The following is a 14,611-nucleotide window of genomic DNA, read 5'->3' on the forward strand; positions in this document are numbered from 1 at the left end:
GATTGTACTCATGGTAATCTGAAGAATAAATTATTGGTTTCATTCCTTTTTTGTTCAATGGATTTATATACTTGACTTATATGAGAATTCTCAGAATGAGGCCATGGACCAAAAGTATCAGTATCATTTGACATTTGTTATAAATGCAAATTAGCATTATAAACTCTGTGGGTAAGGGCCAGCAATGTATTTACCACGTCATCCTAATGATTGGGACGGATGATAAAGTTTGAGAATGATTGCCTTAGATTATAAATTTGCTAAGCTATAAAATCCTTATTTGCTAATATTTTTGCAAGTTGTATATTAGAAGGTTATGTATATTTTGAAAATGTACTAAATATTTTATTAAAAAAACAAATACTATCAAAATCTATCTAGCTATCTACCTACCATCCATACTTAGTTATTTTTCTACCAAGTCCTAATTACTCAATTTTTAAATTAGCACATCCAGGGACTTACCTGAGAAAGTTAAGAACTGAGGAATGTTGCTTATAAAGTTGAATCACTCTTTCAGTGTGATCCTCAGGTAAAGACTGACTAGGATGAATTTCATCTGGCATTTCTCCACTCAAGTGGTGTATCACATCATAAATAGTTTTATTGTATTTTAAAGAGTCACTCGGTTTGGGAATGTCTTCATGGGACAGGAGTCCTGTGTGGGTCTGTATTTTATACACATCCCTATGGGAAAATTATTTTGAAAATTTCTTTAAATCTCAAAATGTTATATATTATGGAAAATGTTCAATGATGAAATAAAATTCTATTCCAAACTACCAATCAAAAAGGAAATTACAAAATTCATTTATGCAGCTACTATGTTAGTAAAAATTAGACTTTAAAAATAACCCCGCAGCTTTCCAGCATCTTGTTTCAAACACATATAATTATCTAAGGTTACACTTGTCAAGTATCTGAACGATTACATTGTCCTGAGAAAATGTAAGTACTTTGGATAAACAGTCTGGGAGTTAAATCCTGGACCCATCACCTACTGTCTGTGTAATTCACTGGAGTCAACTTTTTATACTATAAAGATAATAATTCCTATAACAGTTTCCAAGGCATATTCCAAACATTCACCGCCCATGTTTAGACACAAATTTACACATATTTTGTCAATATTTGTATTTTCATACTTAGAAGGGCACATTTTGCACACTGGCCTCAGGAGTAGGAATTCTCATTTTAAAGATAAAGTCCAGAGATCTACTGTCCCCATGTATTTCTCTGTTCTTTAAATAGGACAATGCAACTTCTGTTTCCTGACACTTTCTGCACCAAGTTGTTACATATGCTAATTTTTAAATGAAGGAAAAAATTCCAACCCATTTTGCCGTCTACAGTTTATCAAATATCTAATACTACACTATTTGTTTGATAGCAATCAGTCACAAATCTGTCACTAGCTTAGACTGACAAATAAAAAGTGCCCAAGGGGTCATTTGGAATGGCAGTTTGTCAGTCTGCTAGCTAGCAGGTCTGTATCACATACTACAGGGGAAAGAACATTGATTTAGGTAAGGGTTTGACTACCATTGCTCAGATCCTGGCTCTGCCGATTACTGTATGACCCAGCTACCCCTCTTCTGGGTATCTATGTCCAAAATTTGAAAATATTTATTCACATAGCTATATGCACCCATATGTTCATTGAAGCATGATTCACAGGGGCCAAGACATGGAGACAACCAAAGTGCCCTTTGGCAGATGACTGGATAAAGAAGATGCGGTACATACATACTACGGAATACTGCTCAGCCATAAGAAAAGACGCAATGCTGCCATTTCTAATGCCATGGAGGGCTCTTGAGAATATTATGCTGAGCAAAAGAAATCAGACAGAAAAAGTCAAGAACCATATGATTTCACTCATATGTGGGACATGAAACTGAAAGCAACAAATGCACAAATAAGAAAAACAAACAAAACCTTATAGACACAGACATGAGTATGGTGGTTACTGGAGGGAAGCGCAGGTGAGGGTAGGGAAGGGTAGAGGGGGTCCAATATACAGTGATGGAAGATTTGACTTTGGGTGGTGGGCACACAAAACAATATACAGATGATGTATTAATAGAATTGTATAGTTGAAACCTTTTTATTAATCAATGTTATGCCAATAAATTTAATATATAAACTAATGAACTAAAATAAAAAGTAATTAAAATTGCTAACAAAAAGAATACAAAGTATTCTTCATAATCGTACTTATCACAAAATGAAAGTACTCATGTGAATTTGGCATCACTTTGTCATAAGAGTGATATTTAAGTAAAATATACCTCCTCGAGTTTACCAAGAAAATGAAATCATTAAAATTTCCTTAAAATAGGTAAACTTTTCAGTATAACAAACACCAAAGCAAAAAACAGAAAAGATGTAATAGAACAACGTCCCTCAAAAATTCCCTGGAGTGCCTTGACTGGTAAGTCTCGGTTGGGTGTCATGCTGCAAAGCAAAAGATTGCAGGTTCGATTCCCGGTCAAGGCACATGACTGAATCGTGAGTCCCAGGTCGGGCTGCTTACAAGAGGCAGGCGATCAATATTTCTCCTTCACATCAATGTTTCTCTCCTTTCTTTCTCTCTCCCTTTCCCTCTCTCTAAAAAACAAATAAAATCTTTTAAAAAGAGTTCCCTGGAGTCAGATGATTTTATTATGATCGAGCGGGTAAATTTTCAGGGTACGTGCTACAGTCATTTTCTCTCCCCAGAGACAAAGATGAAATATTAGCAAATTTTTTTCTATGAAGCTGATACTGTAATATTAATTTAGAAAACTGAAAAAGTTAAGTTATAGAAAAACTACACACTTAACATAACCTAGCCCACTTCTAAATATAGATGCAAAAATTGTAATATAGCCCTTCAGGCTAAGGATTAGTACTCGCCCCCATGGTGCCAGCAAGTCACACCAGTGCTGAGAAAGGAGATACAAGAGCTCTGAAAACCACTACACCGGCAACGTAATAACAAGGGAGGTGCCCAACTTCCTGTTTAAATGAACAACAGAATTCAGTGACTTGATGTAACCTATACAGGGTACCTATTTTAGACATGTGGAGTAATAAAAACAACACATGAAAGACTGAGGTAAATGTACTGTCAAAGAGAAGATAGTGTCGAAAAAATGGACACTTCCTATTCCCTAATACCACTGTCTACCCGATTATAGTCTAAATCTAGGGCTGATATTTTCAAGTTTAGAAGGGCTTTTCCTAGCCATAGTTTACCCTTTGTGTTTGACAAATGAGGACATAGAGATTTTTAGTGCTGCCTAAAATCATTGGATTTTTAAAAGGAATACAAAAACATGTGTGTACTAAAGAATTTAGTCCTGGCTGGTGTGGCTCAGTGGATTGAGTGCCTGCCTGTGAACCGAAAGGTCGCTGGTTCGATTCCCCGTCAGGGCACAGGCCTGGGTTGCAGACCAGGTTCCAAGTTGGGGGAGTACCAGAAGCAATCAATGTCGTCAAAGTTTGTCTCACACATTGATGTTTCTCTCCCTTTCTTTCTCCCTCCTTTCCCCACTCTCTAAAAAAATAAATAAAATCTTAAAAAAAAAGAATTTATATTTGCATCTTTGTCCTTTTCTTAATAGTCTCATGATTTGTCAGTGTAGAATAAATTATTTTATATTGTATTTCACTTAAACCCCCAATAAATAGATGATATGGTATTGTATGATACATAACAAGGGATTTAGAGAAACATGCAACTGTTACCTTCTTATACTCTCTGGTATACAAAAGGTATGTGGTCCTCCAGGCCAGCCAAAGAGGCTGAACCAGGTCTGAGCTGCATTTACAACCTGCTGAAAGAACTTGTACGTCTCTGTTCCTGGTTCAGGAAAACATTGCTGATTTTCCTCCTCGCTTTCCATCACACTTTCACTTTCCTTTGATTCACTTTCTTCCAAGTTCAATGCTTCAGATGATGGTGGCATTTCTAAAATTCACATTTTTTTGTAAAAACAGTTACTTGACGATAGAGTAAAATATTCTGTCAGTTACTGTAGTTTGTAGGTAGACAAACAGAGCTCATTCTACAAATTGTTCTATGCTCTCAAAAAAAAAATCTGATCCGATTTACTCCTATCTTAACATAAAAAGAAGAAAATATTTTTCAAATACCCAACAGAAATGCTTTAAAAATAAATGAATTACAATAAAAAATCATTAAATTTTCTTCTTGCCATAACAGTATGTGAAAACACTCCCCAAAATAGAACTTTTCATTTTTCCATTAGATATGTCAAATACTTTAACAATTTTTTAGCTTTACTTGTTAGAATTAAACCTTAGCTGAAAAATTTACAGAAGCAAAATATTGGCTTTAGATTCAAAGTAACTTTCTATCCAAGGGAAAGGCGTTAATAAAACAAAACATTCTGAGCAAATTCTTGAGAAATTTTCAAGAATATAAAATGATCTGATTATAGTTTTCAAAATCTGCCTGTTTAAGGGCACAAGCACAACTCATTTAAAAACCTCACAATATTTCATTTGGTTTGGTCCATTCAATAAAATTAAAATTTTTCGATACTAACCATAACCAGAGGAAAAACATGTTTGAATAGTTCATTGCAAATAATGTTATCAGACTCTCACATTTTTCTAAGATAGGCAACATTAAATCCCAGCTGGGTAATTAGAAGACAATCCCCTAGGTGACAAAGTGTGGCCAGAGGGTATCAGGGATGTCACGATAAATTCACGGGGGCGCTGCAGGATATTCAGCATTTGAGTTAAATATCACTGTAACCCCTATGGCTATCACATATACTACAACTCTTAGGTTTTCGGACCAAACCATTTAATAAATGGAACTGCTTAGTACATCTTCTGGTCTAAGGGAAAGTTACTGAGATGTTCAGTATATTGTGAACCAAAACCATTAGAGAATCTCTGCTTTAGATTATTGGAGAGAGCTCCCAAAGCAGGTGACTCACTTAAAACTAATTATAAATTCATGGTTTTCTTCTTGTATTTCTTATTACCTGAAAAAAGAACAACGCTTTTAATGAAATAATATTAAACAGATCATATTATAGACTGGGTGGAGCGGTATGTTATATATTTGCCACGTACCAACAAATAATCTCTTCTCAGCCTCAGCATCACTACATTTAGAAGGAGTAGAAGAGGATAATACATGTTTTTAGGAGGAAGTGAAGTATTGTCTCTAGTCTTTCCAGGACCGGGATCCCTATCTGCCAGTGACACTTCACATCACGGCAGGTCAGAAAGCATTTATAAAGTCACTATTCAATTTAATTTCAAATTACTGAACCTGAAATTCATAATTTCACATATAAAATGCATATGCGTATTTATAAGTATGCATATATTTATATGGATTATACATTTATAAGTATTTAAATCCTTATAAGTACTATATATTTATAAGTATTATATATACTTATATATGTAAATGTTATATATTTATATATGTGTACTTATATATATATAAATATACTGTGTGTGTCTTTTCACACAGTACAAACTGAAAGAAAAAAGCCTAAATGTCCACTACACATTAGATGTCAAATTGGAAAAAAAAAATATATATAAAAGGTGGTATGGTTGACTCAAATGAACTTTGTTCGATAAGGCAATTATTATGGTATGCCAAAGCTTCCGGAGAAGAAACAATGCTCAACTATAGCATAAACTAGGATATGTAAAACATTTTAAATGTTTTAACATCAAAAATTTTGAAATTATTATTATGTAGGTGCTCAAAAATAAATATAAAAAACTATGTCACTAACGAAAAAATAAATTCTTTCTACTTATTATTCTGAAATGAAATCACTGCTTGGTTATGAGCCGACACCACTTTATACAGCTTGCGGTGTCTATTGCAGTTAGAGTTGCTGTATATACACTAGAGTTTGCCACCGTGGTCATCGGAACCCAACTGCAGGCAGTGCTGACCAAGGAAAAGCAGCAGATGTGACCTAGGGCAGATTATCTACACATATATGTATGTGTACATATATGTATCTGTGTATGTTGGTCAGTCTGTCCGTCCATCCATCACCGTAGTGCGCATGTATGTGTGTATATAGATGTCTATACATGTTCTCATAATGTAATTCTATCAGAAAAGCATGGCCTGTATAGTTACAAAGGTCTAATTTGAAAGCTTGGCACTCCGACTCCCGAGCTGTTAATCCATGGGTATATCACACAAGTTCTCTGCAACATATGTTTTTATCCATAAAGTGAAGCCAAAAGGTCTGAACTCATGAATCCGTTGTGAGAATTACTTTATGAGCAAAAACACATAAAAATATGCTAGTATATACTAAGTTTCTTCCACTCTTTCAGTGCAAAGCCATTCAGAGTTTGCCAGAGAACCTTTATCCAGTAGAAGTGCGTAGCTCCAGAAGGCTACGCCACTATAAACTTCACAGAAGTGAGCCCTAGGGTATTTAAGGATAGAATGAGTGACTGTGTATGCACTGGGCAGTATCATTTCAACTTACCAACCTACTTCTAAACAGTTCTAGTTGGGTACAAACCCACATGTGTACCTTTCCTATTAAGTCAGTGATTCATATAATGGTTTTTATTTAGCGCATTCGCTACAGCAAGCAAATCATGCGGCTTTACTTTTGGATATACTTAATACATTGTAAGATTTCACCTTTACTGAACATAATATACTCCAGTCTACAGCACAGTAGCTACTGAGTGTATCGGCTCTGAGTTCTCACAAATGAGGCCAGTATTCCGTGGGGCAAGTTGATCAACCTCTCTGCAAGTCGTTTTCTTAATGTCTAAAGTGAGATTATTGAGTATCAAACTCAGACTTGCTGAAAGGACTAAATGAAATAAATATAAGGCACTTAGCAGAGCACCATATGCCTGGCAAGAACTGAATATATTATAAATTATCATTATACAGGTTTATAAAGGCTTTAGAATATTTAAGAATCACGATGTCTTTCTATAGTAATAATTGCCAAAATAAATGCATTATTTTTAACCCATATGCTTTGTACTCGATCATCCTACAAACACAAAGATTTTGTTCCTTTCTTTTCTTTTAAAGAGATATTAATATTTTGTACAGTAATTCTTCATCATTTTCTGGAAGGATATTATGAAAAACATAAGAGTAATAAAGCAATAAAATAATAACAGTTATTAATAGCAATAATAAACCATAACAACAATAATAAAAACAATAATAATACACCTTCCAGGTGTTTACAGTTTGTGAGTCCTCGGAAAAGCCTTTTGAAATAGACTAGCACATACTGTCAGAACCCTACTCCTCCCTCATCATGTACATTTTATTCAATCACAGATGTTTGAGGATCTGAGAATTAAAGATAAAATCATATGGCATAGTGTGAGGTTAACACACAAAATAGAATTTCCACCCAGGTTCTATGACTCTCCATCCATTGTTCCTTCTATGCTGTGTTATCTGAAATCTCCACCCCACCCTGTCCAATATATTAGAAAAATATAAAATAAAATATATTAGCCAGTGAGAGAGAGAATAGTCACCAGTATCAGCGGCTGCTGAGTAGTGAAGGTACGCAAGTACAGCAGTATAATGGAACAACACTGTCTTCCTTGCCCCTGACACTTTCTTCCTGTTAAAGCCTACTCTAAAATAGCCTCCTTTCCTTTGCTACATGTCTCCCTCTCCTTGGGAAACTGAGTAGTTCATCTGATTGGTAAGTTTGGGAAGACTAAGTAAATCGAGTATGTATGGCCTGAACTCACTCTCCTTCCTCTTTGAGAATGAGCCAGTCCACGCGAGAATATTGTCTCCTTTCTCTCAGTTGTCATCCTGCACACTCCCCCAAAGGAGCTAAGAGGGAGGCAGAAGTTGAAGGGCAAGAGCAAGCCAGGTTAGCTGGTTAAGCAAGGTCCCTGGACAAAGGGGTTGAGGTCAAGCACTGGCCTAAGTCAGGAGAGAGTCGCCTCTCAGCTTTGTGACAAAAGAAGTAATGGGTTCCAAAGCACACTTGGCATTTTGAAGTTCACAGAGTTCCTGCCTGCTGGTCTCTATTTCTTCTATAAAGTCAGAGAAAAGGTCATCTCCTGTCCCTGAGGCAGAGCAGGATGGAATAGGTAGGTTTCACAGGAGTGGCAAACATTTGAAGAAGCCAAGTGGAGAATGTGAGAAAATGTGTTAAAAACACCAAAAAGACCTCCAGCTCGTCACTGAAAACTTAAGGCCTTGACAATCGATACACAGAGGAAAATTTTCCCACTCTCCATCTTTTCTTCTCCCCCGAGCTTTACTCCGCCCATCATCCTCTTCTGCGCCTAGTATTTTACATCTCTCCCTGCTCAGCAGCTTCTCCTCTAATTATTCTTATCTTTCCTCACCATTTCCCATGCAGCAAGCCCCAGTGAGTCTATTGACCACTCTCTTTCTCAGTTTAATTCAAGTCACATCCCAACAATTGTTCCCTTTCTAAATCACTGATACTCAAAACCCACAGGCCACAGATGGTTCTCACTGGAACACAGTAAAGGGCACAGTGGTGTGGCTCTGCCCCTACACTGCCTGCCTTGTGTCTCCCATCACACCCCATGCTTTTGCTACACTGCCCTCTGCCCTAATCATCCTGTTCAAGACCATTATTTGAAAAGCTCTACACAAACGTCATGTCTTCCATAAAGTCATCCTGGACAGCCAACATCTGCATTAACTTCTCTGCACCACCCCCGTATTCCCAATACTTCAATTCACTCATACACAGAGCTCCTAATTCCGCCCCATTTGTATTAATTTATTCATGTGTCCTTCACTAGATTGTCAACTTTTGGAATTAAGAGAGACTGCCATATTCTGCTCTCAATACTAAACAAGGCTCCGGCCAATGGCAGGAGTTCAATAAATATCTGTTAATTTTTAAGGTCACTTTACTTTTTTTAAGGTCACTTTACTTAGATGTCAGCTTTGGGTACCACAAATATATACAGTGTAAGTTAGAAAGAAAATAGTCATAGGCAACTTACCATATTCGTATAAAATAGGGTTATTATTAAGATAAGCTGCCAGATGTGGATAAATAGTAAGAATGCAGTTTTCTGCTGTGCCAGTAACCGGAAGTGAAAACCTAAAAAAGGAAATATGGCATTTCAATACATTAAAATTTCCAGATGCAGTAAATACAATAAAATATTTTGCAGGCATCCTGGAGGCCTTTCAGAGCCAAGCCATAAATTACTCATCATTTTTCTTTCCACCTCCTTTGTTTTTCTTAAACCACCTACTGTATCTGCTTTAATGGTATAAGAATATTTAGTTCTAAAGCTTCTTAACACAGATGGTAAATTTCACTGTCAAGTGTGCTCTAGAACACAGCTTGTAATCATTCAGGTTCATAATCAGATTCAAGAAATCTTAGAAGTGAAGGAAACTAAGAGTTAATTTACATGCCTTTTTCCTCGACAGCATCCCTGACAAATGGAATCTAGCCTCAGACGGCACTAGCAGGGAGACACTACCTCACGACTCAGAGACAACCCATTCTCCACCTGGAGAGCTGGAGCTTGAGAGGTTCTGTTTCGGAGGAACAGGGAACAAAATCTACAATCTAATGCCCATTACATTCCTTCAAATACTTAAACACAGTATATCTTCTCTCAGGTTTCTCTTCTGTGGATTCCCAACATTTAGGACGGTCAAGGATTCTTTCAACTGCAAGGTCTCCAAATATCTCACAAATCATGTATCTTTTTTAGATGAGCTTTTGTTTTGTGTTTGTCCTCCTTTAACTGTGTCTAATAACTGAAAACAATACCGCAAAAGGTAGTAAACCCGTGGAGAGTACCTCCTACAGCCTGCACTCTATTTTATGAAAGCATTGTGAAAGTGCCTTATTATTTTCACCACAAAACACTTAGGTTATACTGGGCCTGTCCAACTTATGTCATAATTCTGTCTTTGTACAACCGATTTTTCATAGAACTCCTATATGTAATAGCTGTACCCCTGCCATATCGCCTTATTGGTTTCAGTTCTGCACTGCAATAGTATATCAAGACAATTTTAGTCTTGAAATCAGCCACATACACACACATACACATATACCACACTCCATATATCTTTCTCCACATCCAAGAGCCATTACTGCCTTAGTCCTATTTGATCATTCTCCATACTGCTGGATTCTAGAAATCAAGCTACTACATGCTAGAGAAGATAAAACCAGCAAAAATCCTAGATTAGAAACAAAAGTCAGGTAAGAACATTTGTGTCTATAGCACAGAAAAACCAATAAAATGCAAATTATATTTTTACAAAAGATAATTTTGATATTGAATGGCATGGTGACCACATATAATTCATTAAATAAGGTGTAGAAAGTCTCATTATTCATCTCTCTGCTCATTAGCTGATGAATAATTAATACTGTAATTATGCATCTCTAATTCTTTCGCCATCAATAGTGAAGATTAAGAGACTCTTATGCTTGTCATCCCAAATCACTTCAGGGATGAAATTTTGAAGCTTTGTGTTAAATCTGTGTGATAAATGGCCTGGTAATTATCACTTTCCAAAAGCGTATGAAGTACATGTCAAACGCCATGAGAAATATTATGGTATTATTTATATCTTTCTCATCTTAACTAAGGTTCTCCCCCTGGCTGCACCATTTAGAGGCCAACCTTACATTCTAAAATCGGCACTACTGAGCATGGTTTGAATTCACAGAGCTGAGCAGAGCAAGAAGCAGGGGCAGGGCTGCAGGGCACGGTATTGGAAGCTTGTCTCTTTAGCCTTGATACGCTTGTCTGTGCAAACCTTTCTCCACAAGATGGCTAGAAAATTATAAAATGGAATGTTGGAAAAACTGGCAGTGGCTATGAAGAGTTAAAGAAGTTAAACTAACGTCTAACAGTACTTTGCATTAATGATCTAGATTTCTATTTACAGGACTGAATAGAGAGAGAAATAGGAGCAGAAGAAAATATCTGGGTCAGCCCTTTAAAAGTGCTTTTCACTGTAAAACCCACACCACCACCACCATCACCATCAAACGCAAGTGCTAATTGCTACCTATATGGTATTTAAATAAAGACTTACAAATAACGGAATCATTTTGGATGACTGTATTTGCTTTAGGAGAACTTATTACATAAAACAAATATCCTTGAGCAACCTTTCCAAAGCGGTATATCCACACCTATTCACAATGTTTCTCAGTTCAATAATTGCTAGCAAACTAATTCCCATGTAACTTTATTTACCCGTTGGATGCTTCCTATAGCTAGCATGTTTATGTTACCGAGGTCGATCAATGGAATGTAATCTAGGTTTAATTAAGACCTTCCGTGATGTGGCCAGACAAGAATTTCTCCATCACAAGTGAGGACATTGAATGTCATTTCGTTAATCAGCAACAAAGTTACAAAGTTTTACTTATTTTTCACAGATCAGACGGAAAACATTCCTGATGATACTGTGATTCTCACTTACTCATTTTTCAGTATTTTTTCCTGAGTGGAGGGGAAGGAGTAAAGTTGTAGCTGCTCTTCTAGGCATTGCAATACCCCACGGTATATGTTATCTGCAGCCCATCAAGACACTGTTATTTATGAACATCAATAATTCTGGAAATACGTGCTATTAACCAATTTAGTGACTTTAAAAAGATTTTAGGTTTGATCTAAATGTGCAAAAACTCATCGAAGTATGTTTCACATGTGAGTGGATTTCATTGATTTGTATCACACCAAAGGTAAGGGCAGAGAATTCTTTACACACAAGAGAGATTGATAAATAGTCAACAAGTATAGAAATATATGCACATTTCACAATATTTTTAATATGCCTCAATTCTTTCTACAAGAAATATTTCATTTTTTTGTTTGGCCAACAACCTGGAAATAATTCTATAATCGATGTAAACCAATTTTTAAATCTCCAAATGTCTCTTCAGAGGCTCTTTTCAAAATGCTAAATCACTAATGTTGATTAATATACATCAATATATTTGATTCTTAATTTAGTTTTCTTATGGGAAAATACTATAGTTGTTAACACAGTTTCCAATATGGTTTCCAGGAAAGAACTGGAGCAGCCAACGGCATGGGCACGCACGGAACTTTCAGGAGCTCTGTGAGGACCAACGATGCGATGGGTGCTCACAGGCACTCAGGGAGAGACAGAGGGAGAGACACTGGAACTTCCTCTAAAATGAAAAGTCTCTAAGCAGGGCAAGGGCTCTCCAACCAACCATCACTGGCTCCACAGAGATTTGGGGTGAAGAACAGAAAAAGGAGAAAAGGAGAAACCACACCATCAATGGTTAACTTTTCTTTCTGCAACCTAGTGTTAAAAGCACTATGATTTTAATAATCTGAGAAGACATGGTAAATATCATCTTGGAATTCTGTTTCTGGGCTTTGGCCGTTTCCATACCAATTTTAAACACTCCATTTTGCTACATGTGAATGATGAACAAATAAAAATTATGAGTATTATTCTGTGTATAGTTTATTAGAACACACTGGTATCTTATGTTTTGGTTAAATGTTAATAAACATTCTACTTAAGAATAGAGACTGTGCTACCATCCTGTGACTTGGTTGAACAGATCTACCATGAAAATAATGTTCTTCATAGAATAAAGATACTATTACAAACAGCCATCCATTGGGCTAGGTCAAGAAATAAGGAACAGAGGCTTATATCAGAACAAAGCTTGGCCCCTTAAAGTCCTACTCCCCTTCACTGCCTATTCTATCTACACATACAATATCGAGAAGGGTGAAAAAACTACAGTGTGTTATGCATAACCCAGCCCCCCAAAACATGACACATGTCTTTGGGCAATATTCCAACACTGCCTTCAGTTATGATCTATCAGATGATTATAGAAATACTCTTGAAATTCCCATTGCCTGCCTTTCAGCAGCCACGATGCGAAAACTCTAGATGGCTCATTGGCAGCAGTTTTGAGCTGAGAATGGAGTCTCCAAAAGATGAACACATCCTACATAACCGCTCTTCTTAGTCCATAAGGGGAGCTTTGAATACCTTAAAAGCTGCTTCTAGCTAAGTAGCAGTGTCCCTTAAAGGTTCTCAACTCACATTACGTGCTTATTTTAAATATCCCAATATCCCAGAAAGGCATGCAAAGAGCAGATACTAATTTACACTAGAGTTACTAAAGTTGTGTTGCAAACCTGAATACTTTAACACTCAGCATGGTTGGACTCGGGGTCTAATTCATGGCCTACTAGTCTCCCTTATGTGATGCAGGTTCCTACTCTTTCAAAAGCACTAATGTGTCTAAGAAGAAGCATGCCAAAAATACTTTTTTGTTGTTGTTGTTCAAGTACACTCATCTTGATTTTCCCCCCACCACTCTCTCCCGCCCCACCCACCTCCACCTCCTACCTTCAATCCTACTCCCCTTTGGTTTTTGTCCATGGGGCCTTTATACACGTTCCTTGATGGCCATTCCCCTTCTTTCCCCCGTTACCCCCCGCCCCCCTCTCCTTTGGTCACTGACAGTTTGTTCTTTATTTCCATGTCTCTGGTTCTATTTTGCTTCCTTGTTTGTTTTGTTAATTAGGTTCCACTTATAGGTGAAAATCCTTTTAAAATACTAGACACAGACCTCAACTTGCCAGGTGTACCCTATACAAGTACCAAATTATGCACTGAGTAAAACAATAATTAGAATCAGCTTTAATTATTACCCATTTCCTTTTTTATTGTATTGAATATATTTAAAAGTAATATTTTAAGTGACTATACTTTCATTTTCATGACAACAAGCGTAACAAGTTCTACTATGCATCACGAATATTTTTGAAACCAAGGTGATAAAATGCTACCATATATAGAAAAAGAGTGAAATAATTAAGAGCTGTACATTCTCAATTTTAAACAATAAATCTGCTTGCTTTTCCTTTCCCTTGCTTTAATTCCCACTCCTATGTTTTAAATTTGCCAATAAAGAGTGAATATCTGAAACCTTAGGCATCCAACCCTCAACTCCAATAAAGTCAAGACCCCAGGGTCTCCCACACTTTCTAGCTCACTGTCTATTTCTCTACTAGTGACCTCCCTGTGTGGCCCCAGGTGGCCCCAGGCTTGCCTTTTACCTTCCTGGACTTGTTAGTAATAACCTTTGTTTTTCCAAGCTCCCCTATAGTTGTTTTTGAGGTGCATCTTGGAATCATAACAAAAGCCACAAGGAGCTAGTCCAGCCACAACAAAGGGGACATGTCTGTAGGGGCTCACCACAAGTAGTAATAGCCCGGGGCAGTGTCCCAGGCATTTCTAGGTAATAGCATCATTATACACAGGCTGAGACCCACCCAAAACAAAATAGTACAGGATCCTTAGGACTCTGGCTATGACAGACATTCACCCTTTAGTTACCAGGTCTTGAGTAGGTTCAAGGTCCAGAAGGAGTGTGTTTGAGACAGGTCAGGTACCAGGTCTCAGTACTTAGGATGGTGGCTGGTTACCAACCAGCAAAAAAATATTTCAAGACTGTATCCACTAGCAAGGCTATACTGCTGTGTGCCAGCTAATTAGCAGCCCTGATTTTAGACCAACCTCACCCACCAAACATCCCTGTACTGTTCTTGCTGGACACTT

The 14,611-nt window shown here is 37.0% G+C and overlaps 1 protein-coding gene across 1 annotated transcript in view; it reads right to left on the bottom strand.

The window, feature by feature from the left end:
• Positions 1–14,611, bottom strand: part of CFAP47 (cilia and flagella associated protein 47) — a 316,288-nt gene that overhangs the window by 206,503 nt on the left and 95,174 nt on the right. The window contains exons 27-29 of the mRNA XM_053916952.1: positions 9,004–9,104; positions 3,733–3,955; positions 466–687 (exon numbers count right to left, since the gene is read on the bottom strand). Of these exons, the coding sequence (XP_053772927.1) occupies positions 466–687; positions 3,733–3,955; positions 9,004–9,104 (546 nt within the window). The remainder of the gene's footprint in view (positions 1–465; positions 688–3,732; positions 3,956–9,003; positions 9,105–14,611) is intronic.

Source organism: Desmodus rotundus, chromosome X (assembly GCF_022682495.2).
Source record: "Desmodus rotundus isolate HL8 chromosome X, HLdesRot8A.1, whole genome shotgun sequence".
NCBI classification, from domain to species: domain Eukaryota; kingdom Metazoa; phylum Chordata; class Mammalia; order Chiroptera; family Phyllostomidae; genus Desmodus; species Desmodus rotundus.